Consider the following 21,851-nt stretch of genomic DNA (forward strand, 5'->3'; position numbering starts at 1 on the left):
AATACATAGGTAGATCGAAAAACATATATGTATTAATTTTTAAATGAATTTTTCGCTCTTATCACTTCTTGATTTTTGAAATAAAAAAAATATATCTCACGAGCGTTGTATTTTTTCTGATTTCTTAATTTCCTTCTAAAAACCAAACAGAATGAAAATTTAAAAAACACATTGTTCCCTTTGTTCGTCATTTTTTATTTCACACGTTTTTCCGCATGAAAAATGAATTTAAAAAGCCAAATAAGCTTTACATTGTACTAAAACCGAAAACGATCGGAAATTACTTCTGATTGACATTAAAGATTTTTTTATGGTATCTACACACTACGTGAATCTTTTCAGAATTCTTAGACAACCTTCAGATTATTTCAAACAATCGTTACTCACGCGGCACGAATCTCATATAATCTGTAAGTCACGCAAAATCGGAGCATCTCACGGTACTCTTTTGAACGTCTCTCCTCACGCCTAAACTGTAATGGCTTACAATACAATACAACTATCCGTGACTTTTTTTTTATAGGAAATAAAATACAAAAATGATTCTATACAATTTTACTCCATTTACTGAGGCTCATTAACATCTATTAACGAAAATTTCAATTTTTACAAATTGTCAAAACAATTGCCTTAGTATTCGCTTCGGTACAAACGTACAATAGGATCTAACGAACCGATCTGTACCAGTGGCGTTTTTTTTTTTTTTTTTGTAGCCCTAGAATGAATGCAAGGATTGTCCTGGATGGACTGGACTACTGGTGAAGTGTGAAGCGGAAGAAGTAAGTAGCGCAGATTGCAGATGGACCTGGCAGGAACACTCGCGCCAAAATTTTTGTGTCGACCGTGGAAGCAAAAGCTGGGCGCATCGTGGTAGGGATCCCTTGGTGGGGAGCAAAACGGCTGCTCGCAACATGACGGTCGGCGAAGCGCTCCGCAGTCAGAATTCGTCGGCCAGCAAGTGTGTGCTTCTCTCCCACCGGTCGCAGCTGACGTCCACGCCTCCCACAGAGATGCACACATCTTCCAGCTGTATCACCTAACCATCGCCAGTTCGTCCGAAAAGTGCAGCGTGCAGCAAAATATTAATCTATGCCGACCATGGATGAGGTCAACTTCGCCGCTCAGTGTCTGGTCGAGATGTCCCACAGCAAAGACCACCTGAACCGTCCTTTGGACCTCTCGTTCACCTCGTCGCCGGCGGTGATCGTCGAGTCGGTCAACTACCCCAAGGAGGCCCCGCAGGAGTCCTCCTCGTACATGGTGGCGCGCATCCTCACCGACCTCACCCGAATCAAGCAGGAGCCGGTGCCGGAAGTGCCGTCCGACACCGAGGGCAACCTGGCGATAGACGAGGACGGTGCGGACGGGTGTGTTGGTGATGTGAGTGACCAAGTGAAGAACCGCAAGGACGCGACCGCCCCCCAGAGGAAGACCCCGAGGGCGCAGACCGCCGCCAGATTTGGCCCCCAGGCCAGGAAGACGCACAAGTGTCTCTACGAGGGCTGCCACAAGATCTACGGCAAAAGCTCGCACCTCAAAGCGCACCTCAGGACTCACACAGGTCAGTCAAAACAAAATCTGCATCGGATTTCATACGTGTCTCGTTTCTTCACCTGCTCGCCCGACATCCGCTTTCGTCGATAAGACTTAAGTCTTTGTATGGTGACCTTGAACGCAAGTCGCTGCTTGCTCAGCCAGATGTAGGCGTGTCCAGCTGTCTCTGGCTTTGAAAAAAGTTCATTGCCATTGTTTTGCACCTTTGACTCACCTCCGATGCAAAGTTGTTTGCACGTGCTCAAAGTGAACTTGACCGACACTTCTTCCTAATTATCTCTTCTTCAACACTTTTCAAATCTAATTGAAAACTCGGATTCCGCGTGTATCATCACTCGACATAATTACGTCTCCGTTTAATTCAATTTATTCGACGACGCAAGAGGTCACGCTGCTTTAATAATTCTTTCTTTTGTCAACATGTTCAAGTTGTTTAAAATATGTGGAGCACGTGTGGCGTTCTGCGCCAATTACCTTGAACTGTTTAAATTTGTAATCGCGGAATTGATTAAAATAAAATATCGCTTGTCTGTGGAGTTTCATCAAAAAAATGTCTGACGCAGTTGTGCGTTTCAAAAATGTCCCAACCAAGTTTTGCCACCAGATCTGCTCGTACAGGATTGATTCCCAACTCTCCCCAAAGCTCTCTCTAATCCTGCGAGGCTATCCTTAAGCTCCAAAATCTCCGAATCAAACGGTTCAAGCTAATGTGCACACTCATAAATGGACTTCCAAATCCGAAGACACTTCCACTTGATTCTAATTCAATCAGTCCGAGTGATTTACGATTTCCCCGGATTCGATGAATTATTGCTAAAGCTCGGTGCGACCTTGTACAACACGTTGCCAATTCGTCTTACACTCCATACATCGTCCTCATAAAAGCTGCACACCTTTTCAGCAAAACTCTTTGTGAGTGTTGTTGCAGTTCAGGTACGTCCCGGCTTGCTTCGGCTTTGAAAGCTCGAATTTATTACCTGGGTCGAACCTATCGATCGCTCCTTTGGACCATCCAGTCGTTCATCTTTTGTCAAAAAAATTCAACCCTTGTGGCGTGTTCCAGGGATCAAGGTGGTCCTCGTTTAATTATAGGCTGACGGAGTAAGTGGTGTGAAACCTACTAAAAGGTGAAACTTTTACCATGAGGTGGTTTAATATGGGATATTAAATTTTATGCCGCATAAAGCTTGCGACGCTTAACGATTTTCCATAGGCCGAGCGAGCTTTTACCGGAGCACTCGTAAACAGTTTTTGATTTTTCTTTGTGGATTTGTACGTGTTTGATTGCTGTTAATTAGGGGAACGTTTTCGGGATAATTATCGAACACTATTAGGTATTCAGAGGAATGAATGGGGTCGTTAGTCTTGTCTAATTCTACGACGTCAAGAAGGGAATGCATGCATCTACTTCCAAAGGTGTATCTGGCAAGAGCTGTAACTACCAGCCTGAAATTAAACTTTGCATGACTAATTTCGACGTGAACGGGTTCAATGTGCTATTTTAGGTGGCAAAGTAGCAAATTAGATGGTTCATTATACGACGAAGCTGTGATTCTAGTGTTTTCATTCCAACGACAGAAACTAGAAAAACATTTCAAGTTCCTATTTTAACAAGGTTCGTAGCATTTTTATTCACAAAGAATTGCCTTTTCTTCATTCTGTAGATATTTAGGTGACATTTTTTTCTATCCAATTCTAAATATTTATGTAAATGATCGAAGAAAAAATTGTGAGTCACGTTGCTGACGCAGGATCATAGAAAAGAAAAATTTCCAAATGTTTTCTTGTTCCTTTGGCATGTTTGATAATCTGCACATGTTGAAGTAAACTTGTTAAAATATTATAACGAGTTATTGTTTATCTTCGTGTGTTGAGGGTAATGCAAGTAAACACTTGGTTCCTCGTTTCGCCAAAGTTTCCCCCAAACATAATACTGATGGAATTGTTTCCCAAAACGCGGTGGGATCTGCACGGACATCACAATTATTTTCAAAACTTGTGTGTTATTTGACTTGAATGGAAACGTTGAATTCAGTTTTTTATTTATAGGCTTTTGCTTCTGACAGATAAGACGTCGAATCTCTCTTCAGGTAATTCTCTGGTGTGTAAATATTTCTCTTTGAAATTTTCCCACTACCTATCGAGGGAAATGCTCTATAAACAGAGCTCTTCGCACCTCGGAGAGGGTGCTAACAAAGATTTTGGAAGACGAGTGGTTCGCTCACTTGAGATACATTTCGACGTAATTGGCTTGTTATTAAATATATTTCTTCGTAATTTTTACAGTCTATGGCTAAGCTTTAAAGCTCAGCAAGTGCAACTGGCTAGAAAAGCTTAGATCCAGACACGTTGCCAGAGGCCATTTATAAGACGAGTAATTAGATCCCGGGAATATATTTTCGGATAACTCTCGTGTCAGTGAATATTTTTCCTTGGAGTTTTCGTAGTGTATGATGGAATAAATGAGCTTTAAAACAAGACTAATAGCTTTGCGCAACTTCCTTGAAAAGTTTAGATCCAGATAGGTTGTTGGTGATTATTCATAAGACTTTTGTTTAGGTTTGCAAGATATATTTCCAGATTGCTCCCTTGTTATTGAATATTTTTCTTTGAAATTTTCACAGTATATACCCAGAGAAATGCTCTTTAAAACAAACGTAATACCTTTGTGCAACTTTCTGGAAAAGCTTTGATCCAGATAGATTGGCGCGGACTATTTTTTAAAGGTAATGATCTGAAATATATTTAGATAACTCTCTTGATAGTGAATATTTTTCTTTGAAACCTTCACAGTATGTACGCGGGTAAATGCTCTTCAAAATAAGATTAATATCAACCTACAGCTTTCTGGAACAACTTGCATTCAGACAGGTTACCGACAGCCATTTATAAATTACGTGGTTAAGTGCCCAAAATATAATTGTAGACTCCTCTTTTACTCAACTCTCTTTACAATTTTTATAGCACATAGCCTGATAAATCCTCTTTAAAACACAACCAACATCTTTGAAAAACTCGTCGAAAAAACTTAGAACCAGACGACACCGTTCGCAAGACAAGTGGTTGGGTTCCAAGATATATTTGTAGATTGTTTCTTTGTTATTGAATATTTTTCCTTGAAGTTTTCAGTTGAAATTTAAATAAATGCCCTCCAGAACAAGGATAATACCTCAATCCAATTCGCTAGAAAAACTTTGATCCAGATACTCGTAGTTTGCCGGCGATTATTTTTTGAGATATTTAGATAAATGCTCTTTAAAACAAGGCCAACACCTTAATCCAACTCGCCAAAAAAGCGTTGATTCAAATACACACACCGGCACAAAAAACGACTCATTATGATTTCTTTAATAAATGATCTTGAAATTATATTTGTGCTTATTTTTCTTTATTATAGTTAAATTGGGATACATATTTTCAATGATCGGGAGTGTTATGGTCACCATGGCAACCGAATTGTTTTGTTTAAATAAATAATTAGAAAATTGCGTTTTTCCACGTTGTTTTTGTCGATTGATTTACATGTTAAAAGATTTAATGTGACAATACGAGATACTAATTCAAAATGCTGTTCAAATTTTGGCAATAAGATAAAAAAAAATCTGGAAAATTACTTTTTTTTTCATTAAAATTTTATTTGCTGTGTTTAATGTTTTGTTTGTCGGATATTCTTTGACAAAGAATAACTTAAATAACACTTGAATGAATACAACATGATATCAAAAAAAAATTCTAAGACAATGAATTACTTAATTATATTAATAAAATTCCAAGTGAGTCGTTTTTTGTGCCGGTCAGTGTAATTTTCCGACGACTATTTTGTAAGGCTACTGAGTTAGTCTCCTTGAAATCCTGTGCTGAGTAGGCGTTGGAAAAAGTAAACCGTTTAGAACAGTGTAAAGTTTGAATTTCCCGCGGTTTGACACGATGACATTTATTTATGTTTAATCGGGACATGATTGAACATGTTTGTTTTCAGCAAAGTGTGCCCTTAGATATTTGCTTCGAGAATAGGAATCGTTAATTTATTCTATTTTTAATGCAAAACATTGCAAAGGAAGAAAAAAAAGAAAGATTTTTTTGGCTTTAAATTTTAGGTTAGCTGTCAACATGCTCCAGTTAATCTACGCTCTAAAAAAGCACAACAATTGACGGTTTCCAACGCCTTCCCAGCCCAGGATTTCATTTGAAGACTCAATACATATTTGTAGATAACTTCCTTGTTATTGAATATTTTTCCTTGAAATTCTCACAGAAAAGATTTAGATAAATGCTCTTTAAAACAAGACCAACACCTTAACCTAATTCGCCAAAAAAGATTTGATTCGGATAGTTTTCTGACGACTATTTTTTAAGGCTACTGATTTTGGTCTCCTTAGATATATTTGTTGATAACTCCCTTGTTGTTGAATATTGCACAGAAAAGATTTAGATAAATGCTCTTTAAAACAAGGTCAACACCTTAATCCATCTCGCCAAAAAAGCTTTGATTCAGATATTTTTTCGACGACTAATTTTTAATACTATTGATCTGGTCTCCGAAGATATATTTGTAGATAACTTCCTTGTTGTAGAATATTTTTCTTTAAACATTTCGCGATATATATTCGGATAAATGCTCTTCAATATAAGGTCACTATAAACTCGCAACTTGCTGGAACAATTTAAGTCCAGACAGGTTTTCGACAGTCATTTATAAGTTGGCCGAGTACCCAAAATATAATAACAAATAACTTCTCTTTTATTGAATATTTCTCCTTGAAATTTTTACAGTGTTTGCCCGGATAAATACTCTTTAAAACAAGGTCAACACCTCTTAGCCCATCTATTTGGAAAAACTTTGAGCGAGAGAGGTTGCGAACAGTGATTTGGAAGCATTGAATTTTTTTTGCGATATCTAATGACCCTAAAATTTGACCTTATCAAAATGACGAATTACGAAGTTGGATCTACGAATGCAGTTAATCAGTTAGATATGAATGAAAGTCTGCATTTTTATTTCCGATATTCCGAAGACTTCTTCGTCAGTTCTTGTATAAGAGCCAAGAAAAACCAGACACATTATACCTTGTTCAATTTTAGTGAAATACTAGACTGATTAGGTATTGGCTGTGGGGGTGGCGTAGTCTTAGTATTTCCTGATCGATCCGCAGGCAGGAAATTTGATATTTTTTCAACATCGTCAACTTACTAACGAGCCAAATTGCGTGAGGCAAAGAGTTAAAAAAATCGTGGAAGAGTTCGAACGTCGTCAACAAAAATCCAACGTCGACCTGTTTCGAATAGGTCAAAGCGCAAACAAAATATTTATGCGCGCGTGAACGCGAGGAAATGGAAAATGACAATCTCGTAAAATAAATTCGGAACTAGTAACGAAATCAGAACGAACCAATATTATATCGGCACGTTGAAGTCCGTAAATCAGAGTGACACTAAACCACATCCTTACATGTATCTGAACACGTAAATCCGATATAATATACAACCTCCGCCAGATCTGATATCAATACAGCGAGACGCCACCAAATATTGATTCGAGGGCGGCGGCGTGTTCCAACTGACGTACACAATCAGTATAAATGCGGTCTCATTCTTACCGCCCCATTATTTCGGCGGCAAACATTCCCCACACTGGACGATTCAAATCATGCCGTGATGAACGTTTAATTCCACCGTCCAAGATGTACCACAATGTTTAATGAAAAATCACCAGAGATTCCCACAATTTTTTGCCTCCGGTTATTGATGCAAACGATTAAAACGTATTAGCTTGATTTATGTTTATAGGGCATTCTGAATGTTCCACCCTGTCGGCAACAGGAGATATTGCACCGGTTATTACAAGGATTCCTGCACGTATTATGAACGCAGATCCCCTCACTTATGAATGTTTTATTGGCCCAAATTAAATTTCCAAGATAAGATAATATGATTTGGAGGTTGTCAAGACCGGTACCGATTCCATCAGACAAACATCTCTGCAATCACGAGATCGTTGAACGTCCCAGTCCTGGAGGCTCCCGACGTGTCCCTTTAGTCTGAACTGGTTTACGAGAGTTGTTATTCCTTGATTCGGAATAATTCAGAATTGAATCGGAGGACCAGAAAGACTCGATCTTTGCCAAGTGCACACAAAAGGATAATCATGTTTTCTTATTCGAACTCGCAAAATAAAGTCACTCGGACGGTCTTTTTATTTTCTTAATTGTCCTCAATGATTTACGGATTCAGCTTTCTAGATTGTCTTTTACAGTTGGAAAGGTTTATCTCAGAATCTCAGGTGATCGGTTCGACCCAGAGATAGATTTAATGTAAATGCAAAATCTTTCAAACAAACTAAAATTTGTTGATTGTCACTGCCACCGATCAAGGCTGCCAACCGTATTAAGCAGGCGGTACTAAAAGGTGACTATGCTAATTTTAATTTTTTGCACCGATGATAATGAACTCTGCTTAATTTTATTTATTACGTGATAACATACGTCATGATTGGATTTTTAAATATGTCAGTAAATTTTAACCCATAAATGATTTTAGCAAAGTTGACATTTACTTGAAGCAGATGTGGCAATGTTGCATGGCCTAAAAAGACAATTGTTGATGACGTCAAATCCTGTGGTCAAATCGTAAAAAGATTTAAACAAATGGATTCAAAAAACGAATCATTTCGATATAATGAAAGTTTATCTTGTTATTTATCCTCAGTGATTTATAAATTTAGTTGTCTGGATTGTGTTTTCCAATGGGAAAGATTTATCTCAGAATCTCAGGTGATCTGTTTGGCCCATAATTGAAAACAATGAAACATAGAAAAAATTTGTTGGTTGTCATTGCCATTGATCAAGGCTGCCAACCATATAAAGCAGAAAGCGCTAAAAAGTTTTAATTTTAATTTTTTATCTAGTGGACGGATAGTAATGAGCTCAACCTTACTAGTTTTTATTATTACTTATTATAACATAAGTCAAGAATGGATTTTTAATTGTTTAGTAAATTTCAAATCATAATGATTTTAGCAGAGTCGACATTTACCTGAAATAGATGTGGCAATGTCGCATGACCTAGAGTGACAGTTGTTGATGACGTCAAATATTGTGGTCAAATTCGAAAATGAACCGTTTCGGCATAACGGAAATCGTTTGGTGTTGTTAATAATCGTCAATGGTTTATAAATTCAGTTGTCTGGATCGTGTTTTCCAGTCGGAAAGATTTATCTGCGGAATCGCAGGTGATCGGTTCGACCCATAGGTAGACATAATCTTCGATATCGCCCTTTCAAAATAAGCCTCCTTAAAGTTTCACTTTGAGAACAGGAATTTACTCGAAGCGCTTCAAACTATTCTGATTTATAAGTTTCAGGAGGGCACCCAGCAACGAATATAACTTTTCCAATGATGGTCTCTCAAGTACTGCAAGTTATAAACTCGTCGTGAATTTACGACCGGTTCTTACTCTATAAAAATTGTCGTATTTATGCCCACCCGAATTTGTACCTCTTGACAGACCGATCCAAGAACAGAAGAACTTTGTGCGATCGATTTTTGGAAGATCTGTAATTGCACGTGTTCCTCGGGAGGCCATTGTGCGAATCAAAGGAAAGTTATGGCGGCAAACAGGCTTTGTTCCTTGTGCGGAAATTTGATAGCGCCAGCTAGTAGAAGATGGTCATAAAACCACACTTTATTAAACTTGTTATCGGAACGAAATTGCTTATAACATAGTAGTCAGCTTTGCAACATTTTTCTCTCCTCCCCACTTGAAGTGCAAATAAATTGTTCCCAACAAACCGATGCAGTTTCGTGTTCGCCGCGATCAGTTAGAAAATCAATATTATTGCAGGTGCACGAGAAAAAACGTTATCTATGTATGTGTCGCAAGTAAAAAATTATCAGAGAGGTGTCCCCGGATGGGTAATTACGATAGGCAAATGTTGTGTGATGCGGGCAACACCGAGGGTAACACACTTTGTCACTTAGTCTTCGGTTAACTGTGACACGGTTGCAGCGATAAGTAATTATAACTTTGTCATATCCGCCTGCGAAGCAGATTAACAGATTAAACGCGTCTGCCGACGGTGAGTGGTGCAGAAATCCGTTTAAAATAATGCAATTGCCCGAATCTGATCTATTTTGAAGTGCACCCGTGTTTATTTGAGTCGCGTCCCACTAAAAACTACTGCAACATTTTGACCTGTCGCAACGCCACTTCTTGTCACTGCTTGTCTTTTGTGAAGCAAGAATTGGTATTTGAGGAGTGAGCGGCACAATTACAGCCACTCCAGGATCGGAAGTGGTCCTCAGCTTGGGGTTAGGAGATCTCGAGTTGTTGGACAGCAGCAGCAGTCTCAACAGTCCTCGGTTTCTCTGTGAATCTTGTTACAAGAGCAACAATCAGTGCGAAGAAAGTAACAGTATCGAATGTGCTGTTGACTTTCAAAACAGCCCACGAGAGTGGAAAGCTTCAAGATGAAAAACAAACAAATACATGTAATTCTGTTAAAAAGATGGTGTTTTGTTGGTTGCATACGCACCAAAAAATTTGCACCATTATCTGTTTTGAATAAATTTATTTACATCTTTCTTTGTGGAAAGATACATTTTTATGTGACTTTATAAGTGGTGTGTCGTTATCTGTTTATGCAAATTTTCAAATTCTATTTCTGGAAGGGATCGCGTTGAAATGCACGCCAAACGGAGCTTTGCAATTCCGGAGTGACAAAGGAGACCACTAATTGCGCACAAATTTCCATATACAGACGATTTACGTCGCGACGAAATTCTAGACTGTTGGTTCCGCCGCGGTTCGTCTCCGAAAAGAGTCGAACAAAAGTCATGCAAGAAATTTTTATCTCGAATAAGACAAATAACAATATCACTTTGGCACTCCATTCTGTTTGAACGCTCGGGGGGGCATAGAGATCTTAATTCCATAAAATCGAGTTTGTAGGCTTCCAGTTCATAAATGTTTTATACGGAGACTGACAGGAAGTGAATGTTTCAAGTGCAGGACCTTAAATGAAACATTAAACACGTCGGCGGTAATAAATGCACATAAAATCACAATTCGGACAAAACATAAACTTAATCCCGTGATCCATCATGTGCTTAGCCTGCAGGAGATACGTGTGGCCTGGCGGCCACTGACGGAGGTTTCAGATTTATTGATTCTGGATGGAATAAGAGGACGCCGTGAAATTTTAATACAAAATGTTACAACAGATGAGGTTAGATGTTATTCAACTCCAGTCACTGAACACCGAGTAAAAAACACCGTAAAACTTTTACACCGATGTTTGATCATATATTGAATTTGTCACGACGAAATTCACATTTCTTGAGCGATTGTTCGGTTTTTGTGACAATTTTTTTCTTCGCAATATTCCGTACTCTTCAAACAATCAACGCATTGTTACTTTGATCCTTTTCGATCTGTCACAAGATTCGAATCCCTCCAGTATTTTTTCGCTTTTACATCGATGCTTACATCGAAAAGAATCCGGATTGTTTCTTCGGCGGATTTATAAACCATTGCAGGTGTGATGGGGCCTGATGCAACAGTTCTGCTGATACCCTTCCTAACGACTTGCGCACTGCGGATGGCGTGATTAATCCAATATAAACACGACTAGAGCGGAACACATTCCGATAACAAATAATTGCTACAATAAACTTCTTCCCCTAATCGCTCATTCTAACTTGTTCCCGATTGATAAGACGTCGCAACCCACCTGCATTCGGCCAACACCTGCAACGTGCTGACCCAACGTCGCCGTCGTAAAACGTTTTAACAATTCGCATTCGTTCATTTCGAAATGAAACTCCCCTTCTCGTTGACGAAATCGCGAGGGAAAGCTTTCTGCAAATATAAATACACCGATATTTTTAGTGACTAGACACGTAGGAATAGCATCTCTTGACGCGAGTCTAGATATTTTCGAAAATATTTCGTTTTGCACGTTTAATCGAATTGCGCCGCGTCACATTGTGCAATTTTTTTAATGGAGATGAGGAGAGCAAAGTCCGGTGTATGAGTCGCAAGGAATTTGATCAGCTTGTTTGTTGAATAAAGTTGGTCTGAAAGGTATTTGATCGTAAGTGTGCATCAATATTTGCATTTCATCACACGCTCGATTTGTTTCCCTAAAGGTGTTAAGTCCTTTACACTTTCTGGTTAAAATATTCATCATCTTTAAAATATTCCGCCCACTCGGGGAGACACAGTCGAGTAAAGGGACGCAAAGCTTGCCTTTCGGGGCATACATTTGGGTGCTTCAAACGGAGTCTAATTGTTTTTGGGGTGTTGTAATGAGGTTTCTGATCGCAGAGGTGCTGCAACACCAACACTCTCACCATGTCGTGAGCGATAGAGTTGGGAAAGGTTTGTCCAAAACCAATCATGATTTGTTGGGGAGTTGGGGAATTTTCAGTTAAAAAAAGAATCTCGAAACTTTTTTGCTTCTACAACTGCACAAGATTGTCTTGGATGTTACAAAGAAATCTACTTGGGTCCTCTTGTGTCTTCATCTTGCTCCAAGACAATCAAAATGATTCTTTCCTTCCCTTTTCCGCACTTCTGGCCGTAATAAAAAAATCACTAATAAGAAAATACCTAGTGCATGGCTTGCCACGTGGAGCCTTGAGGGTGACGGGTTAATTCAGGCGCGCAACCTGAACAACCAACATTATTGATTTAAACCGCCCCGAGCCGCGCGCAATGCAGCTTCTGACAGCTTCATCCGCCACCCCCAATCCGTACCCTTATTGATGGTCATTTCGTTACGTCTGATTCTGATTCGATCGTCACTTTTATTTAATTTGCTCCGGGTTTGCGTGCATTCCGTCCCCATCCATCAAAAACCACCCAAATAAAATTCATACCAACGTGCACAGCTGCATCCGCAAGATGCATCCCAACAAACGTGTTGTCATCAATTTGAACCGCATCTGAACGTCACTTCAGATGCGTTCTTCGTTGTTGCAAAAACAGTCAGATTGGTGGTGGGTCACAGTTGGAAGTTGTTGAAGGCTCACGTTAAATAAAATGTTTTTTGGGACCGCCGGTATATCTGAAAAACAAACACATGTTAGCGGCGCTTTACAGTAAAAGTTTCCCAATTTAAGTTTTAATCGCGATTTATGGCGAGCACCCAGGACAAGACATAATGGATATTAAATGCTTCGACGCCCCTCGCGATAAATCAACCCCAGCAAATTCAGTCTCTTCTCATTTTTATTCCCTCCTTAACTGCAGCGTTTAATTTTGATTTTAGGTACTTATCTATGTACATATTTAAGCAGATTTGATCGCCGTTTTGGAGCAGAAACCAGAACAAGGTGCGAAAAGCATCTTGGGGTTTTTATTTTTACATTTTATGTAAAGCAGGGGGCGTTCTTAAATCGTTATTAATAGAGTTAAAATCTTCGCCTGATTAGATATTAGTTAATTAATGTTGATATAATCACGTTAGGTATCTTCGTGTTGGCCGTAAAATATGAATGTTCTGAAATCAAGAGGCTTCGCACTAATTAAGTACGGTAGCAATTTAATTAACAAGACAAACTTCAGAGCAAGTAAGGAACCCGCCCGCTTATCTAATGATTTATATGGCACGGTCAGCCGTTAAATACTGCTCTTTAAGCTTCTATTATGTACACGTCCTTGTAAATAATTATTTATAGTTCCGAACTACAAATTGTTGGTGTGCGAGTTGGGTTCTCGGGAGAAATGTCGCGATCACCGCCGGACTCGAAGCGATTTTCTCATCTTGTTTGTTGCAGGAGAGCGACCATTTCCCTGCAGTTGGAGCAACTGCGGCAAGAGATTCGCCCGTTCTGACGAATTGGCCAGGCACACTCGTACCCACACAGGAGAAAAGAACTTTGCGTGTCCAGTGTGCAACAAGAAATTCATGAGGAGTGATCATCTCAGGTAACTAACTAGTTCTTCCGCTTTTGTTGTCTACCACTTAAAAAAATGGTGGCATGTGCGGAGAACATGTCGGCTGCTGCCGTCACATTATCTCGAGCGGCGAAATGGCGGTCGAGGGGTGTTTTTCAATTCTATTATAATGAGGTCTCATTTACCGCTAATGGCTGACATTATGATAAGAAATTCAATAACGCAAGTGTCATCCTCGTAAAAATAATCTTGGGAAATGTTCAGCTCTCTTGTCGGCTCGTCTTTTACGATGTTTTTATTTGGAAAAGTCTTCCTCACTGGTAACCAACAGTTTTCCATCTAGTTTGTTCCGGAAACATTTTTGCCGTTGATCACCTGCGTCACGTGTTGAACAAGAAATAAGCTGTTCGAGCGTTGAGCAATATTTTTCCCTGTTTTATTGTATGAACATTGTCATTACTAGCCCCAACTTTCCGAAGTTGTGTTTGGGGGAAAATATAATTGAGGTTAAACGCTGTCAGTGTGTCACATATGAAAAACAGCAAATGAGATTATTTGGGACGACGAAATCACAAGTACCTACTTTTTAAATATAAAACGCAACTGTACCAAATTAGAGCGTGAAAATGTAATTGCAGTAACTTTCTAATATAAAAAAAAATTGTTGATTGTTGCTGCCACTACCAACCATATAAATCATAAAATACTAAAATGTGATCCTGCTAATTTTAATTTTTTCTCTAGTGGACTGATAGTGACGAGCTCTATTCTTATTTGTATTTATTACGTAATAACAAGACCCAGATTGGGTGTTTAAATATTTAAGTTCGAAAATATCAATTCATAAATGATTCGACCAAAGTTGACGTTTACGTGAAATAAATGTGGCAATGTTGCACGGTCTAGAGTGACAGCTGTTGATGACGTCAAATTGTAAAAAGGATTAAAGAAACGGATCCAAACAAAGAACCGTTACGACGTAATGAAAGATTTGAATAAAAAATTGAAGTAGAAAAACAACACGAGTGAATCCAACGAGAAAAAAGAAAAGAAAAGATTTCGACACGTCTAGTATTATGTTAAGGCGACGTTGCCAAATTTCCACATTGTCGACAGCTGATTGAGTGTAACAATATGATTTGTTGTATTAATAATTAATTTGTTTCAGTAAACACGCGAGACGGCACCCGAACTTCGATCCTTCCGTGTTGCGGCAGCGAAGGGCCCCCAACAGGGCCTTCTCGATCAACTCCAGCGACGGGACCCCCTCTGACGTGCTGTCCGACTCGATGCCCAGCCCTTAAAAAGCAAGAGAAAAGACATTTGATTTCCTAAAGTGCATATGTATCGTTGCTTTTCCAATTTTCTTCTTTCTCCAATGTGCATAAACAGTTTTAGTTGAATTAGAGTCGAATCTGGTTTCTGTACGAGTCGTACGTGTTCACTTATTTATGTACATACATTTATTTATAACTGGAAATTGTACCATTTGCTGTTTTGTATGAAGGCGATGGGATAGTTTATATGCTCAATACCTCTGAAATTACCATTCATAGTTGTTAATTATCGTGTTTCAACGTGTTCCGCCATGACGAGGGATTATTGTAAGAACTGTAATGGGAGATGCGTTGAACCTGCGTGTTAGAATTATTATTCCCTGCGGAGAATATTACTGTATATAATCATAGAGTAAGGTTTATTTTTTATTACAAGGAAATAAAGTACCTAAAACTATTAAATAAATTATATTAACAAAAACAATAAAAGACTACATTTTTGTAGGAATTGCAGCAGTTTAATTCGCATTTATTATCGTCCTGGGATTTATTTAGCTTTGGTACCTGTTTTACAACGTTTCTTTAACTATTAGTTAGTGCTTGTACGCGCAACTCTATCGACAATCGTGAGAACATTCTTAAGGCTTAGCTTCACCACTACTAGTTTAATTACGTTGATATCAAGTCTGTTCTTCCAAACGTTAGAACTTATCCTCGTTAGCAATTAATTCTAAAAGAAGATAGTGATGAAATTAGAATTCTAAAAAAGTTGACGCTAAAAATTCAATGATAATTGTTATGATAAAAGAATTTTCTAGGAGGTTTACTTAAAAGTGTACATAGTGAAAAACGCATATTTTGTAATCAAGTAAAAAAGTAGTCCACCTTTTGTATAGCATAGAGATGTAAATTAAAATGGACAATATTTGTGGTCACGTTATTTACTGTTGCCTTTTATTTCCACCGTGCTTTCGCCCCCTGAACATTGCAAATGACAGCCGATCCAGACGAGCAAAATGCGTAAAATTATTCATTAATATTTCCCAATGAAATTCGAACCATCTAATGCAGACTTACGGCTCTGTTTCACTGTCACTCGGTTCGTTTTGTCTATTGAAATGACGCTGTGATTACGTTTTTGCAGCTTGTAACGATTGTTTTGCCCCCAGAAACTTTGTATTCACACTAAGTGGTTACGTTATAGATTGCACTCTCTTGACCAATTTAGACATGCACTGGAGAAAATAGAGTATTTTTATATTAAAACACGCTTGTCATGTGTACCTAACGTTCAATCACAATTTTGTATAATACGGATGTTTAGTGTATTCTGTAGGGTAATCTGTATATATTGTACATAAAAATGCAAAGTTATATTTGTCGGTGTTTGTGTTATTAAATGAGATAAACAAACCTACAGATATGTGAACAATGAACATACATATGGTAATAAAAATTATGAAAACCGAATCTCTCTACTTTCCACATTTTATTTTCTTCAGATTTTTGTTACAAATTACACTCGTCTAGAACCTCCGATATGGGTTTGGTGAATCCCGAATGTCGCTTAAATGGGTTCTTCAGGTCTGCAGATGTTGTCAGACCTGGGAAAAACGTCGAACCTCTTTGATCCTTCTCGATCTTGAAGTTCCAGTAGGACATCGCGGGAGAAGTGTACAGCGGATACTTGTCATACATCTGGAACAAGCATCACAAACAGTGACAACGACAAATAACACTGTGATGTGTGATTTCGTCAAGGGACATCGCTTAACAATTTATATTACGGATGCAGAGCCGACATTATCTATTCCATGAATTTGAAAGTCGGCCCGATGCGAACACGCAAAAAGAGATCGCAGATTTTAGTGTTGTAAATGCAAAAGTGGAGTAGATTGCCACACGTCATAGTTTTAATTTCTACCTCTTTCTTAAAGTCTTCTTCGGTGTCACACCTGGTTGTTTCGATCTGGTTGTAATTTCCGTCGTATTCGGTGCAGTATTTTTCAACAGGAGGCGGTTCGCTACGCTCATGCACTATTTCTTCGACTGCTTCTTTGTACAGCTTCCGAAGAAGGATCGCCCTTCTTTCTCCTAGAATTTTTTCATCTTTCAATTCATTTCTTCAGGCTGAGTTATTTGTACAAACCGATTCTTTGTACCTCCTCTTGTGCGGCGGGATAGGGGTACGTGGCCTTCATCGTCGACATCACACGACCAGATTTTTTCCTGTACCCATCCCTCAGGAGCCATTTTCTGCTGTCTCCCCTGTGGTTCTCTTTCCAGAATCTTTCCGACACGACGCTGTCGTCGTCTTCGGTGACATCCTCGTTGCATCCATACTCCTCCATTTTAAACCTTCTTCATCAATTTCACCGACCACAACTGACGTAAACTTTGTTGCCAAGAAAAGTTTTGTCAATTCCCAAATTCAAAAATCTTGTCAAATTCGAATTTGCCCGCACTCTTGCGTAGGTACTTACTGTCATATTGTTGACACATTCTTAAAACTTCCATTAAGCTTTTTGTTTTTTCTTTAGAGTGGATGCACAATTATAGGAATGTGTAAGGAAGACTTGGCGAGCTGTGGAATTCAGGAGTATGGCCTTTAGATAAATAATTATATAACACAAATTTATATCTTGTTTCATTATTTATTACGTTTAGTTTGATCAGGTTTGATCCATCGAGCCTTCATGTGGAGGTCAATCGTTTTTTTAAAGCATAATTAAATTCTGAAGTCGAGACACTAATGATATCAGTAAAAATGCTCCAACTTGACAAAAAATATACAAAAGGCCGATAGGAACCAAAAATAACTTAATATTAATAACCGTAACAAAGAATTAAATTGGAACTGTTCAGAGATTATTTGGTTGCTTTTCATTTTAACAAAAAATGTAAATTATCAAAAATTGTTCTTGCGAATACTTGCTTGTGTAATGTTTTTTAATGGTATAATGTATATAATCGTTAATTACTTAATTTCATACATGTGCAACAGAAAGTTTCTAAAACGGTCGTAATTTTTTGATCGGTCTGACCCATTATTTGTCTGTGCACATAACCTCAACTTTATTTCATTAATTGCAATAAATACAACTTTTATAACTTACAATACAATAATAACGTCGTTTTTCGACTAATTCTTTGTAGTTTTGTACCGACAAGCCACATTAAGACTTAAAATGCCTGTGCCCGTTTAGGTTATGTTTCTCAACACCACGTTCGTGGTTTCATGTTTGAACACTTTACTCGTCGTGTTTTCATCAAACAATAATGAGCAAGTGGAAAAAATACATTCTGTGGTTCGCCCATGAACACATTGAATTTCGCTTCGCTGTAAGTCCTTTTGTTAACTTTAAAACAGTTGTGCGAAAATTATTTCGTATTTTTGTAGGAGATGGACTCCTTGCTCGCAATGTTCAATTTCGAGATGAGATACGTCGAACAAGACAACACCGTAAATTTGTACTCGATTGGTAATTACGTAACTGAGATAGTTTTTTAGGCACCTTACTGGATAGTAGAATGCGATTCAGAAAGTAATCTGAAAAAGTTAGTCAGCAGATCTGTACTGGTCAGGTCATGTATTGAACTGTGGGCTCATTCCAAGGACACACAAAGCTTACACAATCAATTGAAAAATTATCCAAAACACTTGATGGATCCCTTTTTTAGGCCAGACCTGTCCTTTAAAATAGAAGTGGAGACTTTTTGCCGCCACTTCACCCAAAAGGAAAAAATTGACAAAGTTGAAGTAGTAGCATGAATCTGATACAAGAAAGGTGATCATTGTGTTGAATGTAGAGTTTCAGTTATTTACCAGTCAAGGGGCCAGTCAGACTAAAAGATCCTGATGTGTGCTTGCAGTACATCGAGTATTATGGTGTAAGGGCCAATGACCCACCAAAGTTACCATATGATGTCTTTTTTGGGAGATGGGTCAGTTACTACATTAATTGGCACATAAAATCTGCCTCCACTTCTCATGTATCAAATTCATATATTTTATTTTATATAAGTGGGGTTAGGTTGAATTTTGACGTATCAACAGCGCCCCAACAATTTGCTTTTTTCTCAAGCAATTTTAAAATTAGCACAACTAAGAATTGGTAAAAAATATCAAAGTCTCTTCCACTTTACACGAAAGTGTAAAATAACTATTTAATTTTGACAGTTGGTTCTGTATGACTCAATCTACGACGCCACTTTCGTTTCTCATGTCCCAAATCTGCGTGAAAGATGATTTTTAGAGGCAGACTTTATTGTTCAATGTAGATTGGAAAGGGGAATTGCAATTGACTGTTGTAGGTAGCCAGCGGCCTTAGACAACTGATTCAAAAGTTGTCTCTCAAAACGCGAAAATTTATTGGCAACACTAGCATGGATCCGCAGCTGTCCTTGCTGATGGCCAACCAGGCGAAAGTCAAAAGCGGAGACATCGTCCTGGACCCTTTCGTAGGATCGGGTTCGCTCCTCGTGGCGGCGGCGCAATTCGGTGGATACGTCGTCGGCGGCGACATCGACTACTTGATGCTCCACGCCAGGACCAGACCGTCGAGAATCCGACAAAAGGAGAGAGCCACCGACGAGAGCATCAAAGCCAACATGGAGCAGTACAACTTGCAGCACAGATACTTAGACGTGCTCATCAACGATTTTTCTTGTTCGTTCTGGAGGGATCGTGTTGAATTTGACTCAATAATAACCGATCGTTGGTAGCTTTTCTGTTGCACTTTTATTGCCTAATTATCGCGATTTTAGCGCCGTACGGTATCAGAGAAGCGACGGAAAAAGTTGGGACGAATAAAGAAAACTTCACCGTCAGCGAGAAACATCTGCCGACGCACATCCCGGCAAAAGTCGAATACAGTATCGCCAACATTTACAAAGACTTGTTGCAGTTTTCTGCGAAACACTTGAAGCTAGGGGGAAGGCTAGTTTGTTGGTTTCCTGTCTTCAGGTGTGTTGAATTGTTTCACACCGGAAAAAAAATCACATGGCGTTTTTTGTAGGGAAGACTACAGCGACGAAGGATTACCGTCGCATTCGTGTTTGCAATTGGTAGCAAACAGCGAACAAGTCTTGTCGAAAGTCACGTCGCGGAGGCTTCTAACGTTCGAAAAAATTCGACACCCCACTTTGGAGGAGGCGCAAGATGAGAGTGAAATAACAGACTTTCGGAAAAAGTATTTTGTGGTTCGCGAAGAAACGAGGAAGGAGAGGAGGACGAGAGAGGCGAAGTTGCGTCACGAGAACTGGATCAAGTCGGGGAAAAACATAAACAACTTATAATCCCATTCTTTTTTATTTACGTTTACGATTAGAATTTTTATTTTTTACTCCATCTCTTTTAAATCTTTTTACTGGACTCTTGTTTGTATCGTCCCATTTCCTTTTCCTTCTGAACTGTACAAATTTTGGAGGCCTTTTCGCATTCGCTGTTGACGACGAAAATAAATCTACAAATTAAACCACATTAAAACATTCAAAAACTGTTTTTTCAAATAAACCTTCATCCGGTTCTTCCCCAACTTCTTCCCTGTAGTAATCCGCATCATTATCTTCTGGCTCTTTGACCTCGTTCGCCTCGCTTGACGACTTTTCTTGTGGATTCACCTTTTTCATACCTTCAAGAGACTTCTCTTTCAACTTTTGTTTGAGATTTTCCTTGACTTCCTTATTTTTTTCTTGTATCTTCTTACGCTTTTCCTTTAATTTCCTGAAAACAAAACCTCACGCGGTGAACAAACAAAAAAAATATCTCACTTTTTGTTCTCTCTCTTTTTTTGAATCTCCAACTTCTCCTCGTCAGTTTTCTCAATTAAATTGTGGTACAAAACTTCACCATCAAGCAAACCATCTTCAATTTTAATCAGCTGGAGCGTCAATCTTGGACCCAATTCGTGCAATTTAATTGCAGACTTTCCACTTTCGACGTTACCTCTTGAGATAATTTTTTGTGGTAGAGTCACCTGATTACTTGGATCATCTTCAAACTCACTTTCTGACAACATTCCAGATCTAAAAACGACTTTAAGACACTAAATCAATTGACAATCATCACTTACTTTGTCAAAAACTCTGAAATGTCATTGCAACGATTGAGATTAGGCACTTTCCCTTGAACAACTTTTTTAACCCCCTTAGAAATACCTACAGGAATTATTTTTATTGTATAATGCCTAAAGTCAATCATGTTTGTTGAGGGGTTGTAATTCATCAAAACACATCTTCTCACAGTATTTAAATCGACCTAAACGCAAATTATCAAAAGAAAATAAATAATTTGAAAAAATCTTACATTAGTCAAATTTATTGTTGGAAACATGTTTTGGAACATTGACGCCATCAGCTTCATGTGCAACCCTTCTGCAGTGAAACTGTTCAAAACAATCAAAGGAGAATGTTTAAAAGCTGCTTCAACCACATTCTGTTTTTTGAGAGATGACACAACATCTCTCGCTAAAGAAAAATTATGAATTTTAAACGTCATGGTGGGCCCCCTGGGCAATTTGCAAATTTTAAGATACATCCCCACTTCGGTTCGCGAAAAAATGGACAAGTGCGAGACATGTAATGGTCCAGCCACAGATACAAAATCTTTAATTGTGTTTTTTTTACGTTCCTGCAAATTGGAACAATAATAAAAACCACAAATTACGATCAAACTCACCTTCAGCGAGATTGCCGTGAAGGGTTCCATCACTTTTCGAAAATCTTTCGTCAATTCGAGCAAATTGCCACCTGGTAGCCCCTTGTGAATGACGAACGAGTGTGGGGCTTCCACCGTTTCTTCCGGTTCGATGTTGACATTCGTGTTGTTTTTAACACAACGACCCCGCCGCTTTCTTTTCCCCATTTTTCACTCACAACAGTTAAAAACCACACAACGACACAAATATTATAAGTATTTTTAGGTTATGTTATCACGTTAGGTTAGCACGTTTTCATGTTCTGTTAAGTACCGCTGAATAACGCTAGATGGCACAACAGTCATGACAGTGCTGACACTATTCCAAGTATGTAGTACCAACATGAACAAATATTTGTTAATTTTTAAATCAAATACCAATCAACTACTTTACGTAAGAGCAGAAGAGCACTGTTAACTCTTTG

The 21,851-nt window shown here is 38.6% G+C and overlaps 4 protein-coding genes across 6 annotated transcripts; 2 read left to right on the plus strand and 2 right to left on the minus strand.

Annotated features, from left to right (window-relative positions):
- Window positions 1-759: 759 nt before the first annotated feature.
- LOC138135388 (Krueppel-like factor 13) lies at window positions 760-16,199 on the plus strand. Of its 2 annotated transcripts, XM_069054109.1 has the most exons (3): window positions 786-1,561; window positions 13,332-13,482; window positions 14,621-16,199. In XM_069054109.1, the coding sequence occupies exons 1-3, from the start codon at window positions 1,090-1,092 to the stop codon at window positions 14,754-14,756; spliced, it is 759 nt and encodes a 252-aa protein (XP_068910210.1). In that variant the 5' UTR covers window positions 786-1,089; the 3' UTR covers window positions 14,757-16,199. The 2 variants fall into 2 exon arrangements, with proteins under 2 accessions (XP_068910211.1, XP_068910210.1); XM_069054110.1 differs by lacking the exon at window positions 13,332-13,482 and having other exon boundaries at window positions 760-1,561.
- On the minus strand, window positions 16,200-17,987 carry LOC138135390 (uncharacterized). Of its 2 annotated transcripts, XM_069054114.1 has the most exons (5): window positions 17,846-17,987; window positions 17,213-17,313; window positions 16,879-17,168; window positions 16,654-16,823; window positions 16,200-16,427 (listed from the first exon to the last, which is right to left on the minus strand). In XM_069054114.1, exons 3-5 carry the CDS (start codon window positions 17,078-17,080, stop codon window positions 16,239-16,241), a joined length of 561 nt encoding a protein of 186 aa, XP_068910215.1. In that variant the 5' UTR covers window positions 17,081-17,168; window positions 17,213-17,313; window positions 17,846-17,987; the 3' UTR covers window positions 16,200-16,238. The 2 variants fall into 2 exon arrangements, with proteins under 2 accessions (XP_068910215.1, XP_068910214.1); XM_069054113.1 differs by having other exon boundaries at window positions 16,879-17,313.
- On the plus strand, window positions 17,930-20,103 carry LOC138135383 (tRNA (guanine(10)-N2)-methyltransferase homolog). The gene is made up of 7 exons (XM_069054105.1): window positions 17,930-18,071; window positions 18,130-18,192; window positions 18,241-18,489; window positions 18,540-18,674; window positions 19,044-19,446; window positions 19,497-19,695; window positions 19,748-20,103. Exons 1-7 carry the CDS (start codon window positions 18,009-18,011, stop codon window positions 20,025-20,027), a joined length of 1,392 nt encoding a protein of 463 aa, XP_068910206.1. The 5' UTR covers window positions 17,930-18,008; the 3' UTR covers window positions 20,028-20,103.
- Window positions 20,022-21,714, minus strand: ppan (Brix domain-containing protein peter pan). The gene is made up of 6 exons (XM_069054106.1): window positions 21,409-21,714; window positions 21,037-21,360; window positions 20,804-20,988; window positions 20,502-20,756; window positions 20,246-20,454; window positions 20,022-20,194 (listed from the first exon to the last, which is right to left on the minus strand). The coding sequence occupies exons 1-6, from the start codon at window positions 21,592-21,594 to the stop codon at window positions 20,040-20,042; spliced, it is 1,314 nt and encodes a 437-aa protein (XP_068910207.1). The 5' UTR covers window positions 21,595-21,714; the 3' UTR covers window positions 20,022-20,039.
- Between the last annotated feature and the right edge of the window lie 137 nt (window positions 21,715-21,851).

This window comes from Tenebrio molitor, chromosome 7 (assembly GCF_963966145.1).
Source record: "Tenebrio molitor chromosome 7, icTenMoli1.1, whole genome shotgun sequence".
Lineage (NCBI taxonomy): Eukaryota > Metazoa > Arthropoda > Insecta > Coleoptera > Tenebrionidae > Tenebrio > Tenebrio molitor.

Excerpts from the sequence above, each read along its gene's own strand:
- LOC138135388 (XM_069054109.1), top strand. The coding sequence starts at position 1,090 with ATGCCGACCATGGATGAGGTCAACTTCGCCGCTCAGTGTCTGGTCGAG. Across the intron at positions 1,562-13,331 it reads GCACCTCAGGACTCACACAG|GAGAGCGACCATTTCCCTGC; the intron begins GTCAGTCAAAAC and ends TGTTTGTTGCAG. Across the intron at positions 13,483-14,620 it reads ATGAGGAGTGATCATCTCAG|TAAACACGCGAGACGGCACC; the intron begins GTAACTAACTAG and ends AATTTGTTTCAG.
- LOC138135390 (XM_069054114.1), bottom strand. The coding sequence starts at position 17,080 with ATGGAGGAGTATGGATGCAACGAGGATGTCACCGAAGACGACGACAGC. Across the intron at positions 16,824-16,878 it reads AGAGGAGGTACAAAGAATCG|GAGAAAGAAGGGCGATCCTT; the intron begins GTTTGTACAAAT and ends AAAAAATTCTAG. Across the intron at positions 16,428-16,653 it reads AAGAAGACTTTAAGAAAGAG|ATGTATGACAAGTATCCGCT; the intron begins GTAGAAATTAAA and ends TGCTTGTTCCAG.
- LOC138135383 (XM_069054105.1), top strand. The coding sequence starts at position 18,009 with ATGAGCAAGTGGAAAAAATACATTCTGTGGTTCGCCCATGAACACATT. Across the intron at positions 18,675-19,043 it reads ATGTCTTTTTTGGGAGATGG|GTAGCCAGCGGCCTTAGACA; the intron begins GTCAGTTACTAC and ends TGACTGTTGTAG. Across the intron at positions 19,447-19,496 it reads TGACTCAATAATAACCGATC|CGCCGTACGGTATCAGAGAA; the intron begins GTTGGTAGCTTT and ends TCGCGATTTTAG.
- ppan (XM_069054106.1), bottom strand. The coding sequence starts at position 21,594 with ATGGGGAAAAGAAAGCGGCGGGGTCGTTGTGTTAAAAACAACACGAAT. Across the intron at positions 21,361-21,408 it reads TCACGGCAATCTCGCTGAAG|GAACGTAAAAAAAACACAAT; the intron begins GTGAGTTTGATC and ends TCCAATTTGCAG. Across the intron at positions 20,757-20,803 it reads ATTTCAGAGTTTTTGACAAA|ATCTGGAATGTTGTCAGAAA; the intron begins GTAAGTGATGAT and ends AGTCGTTTTTAG.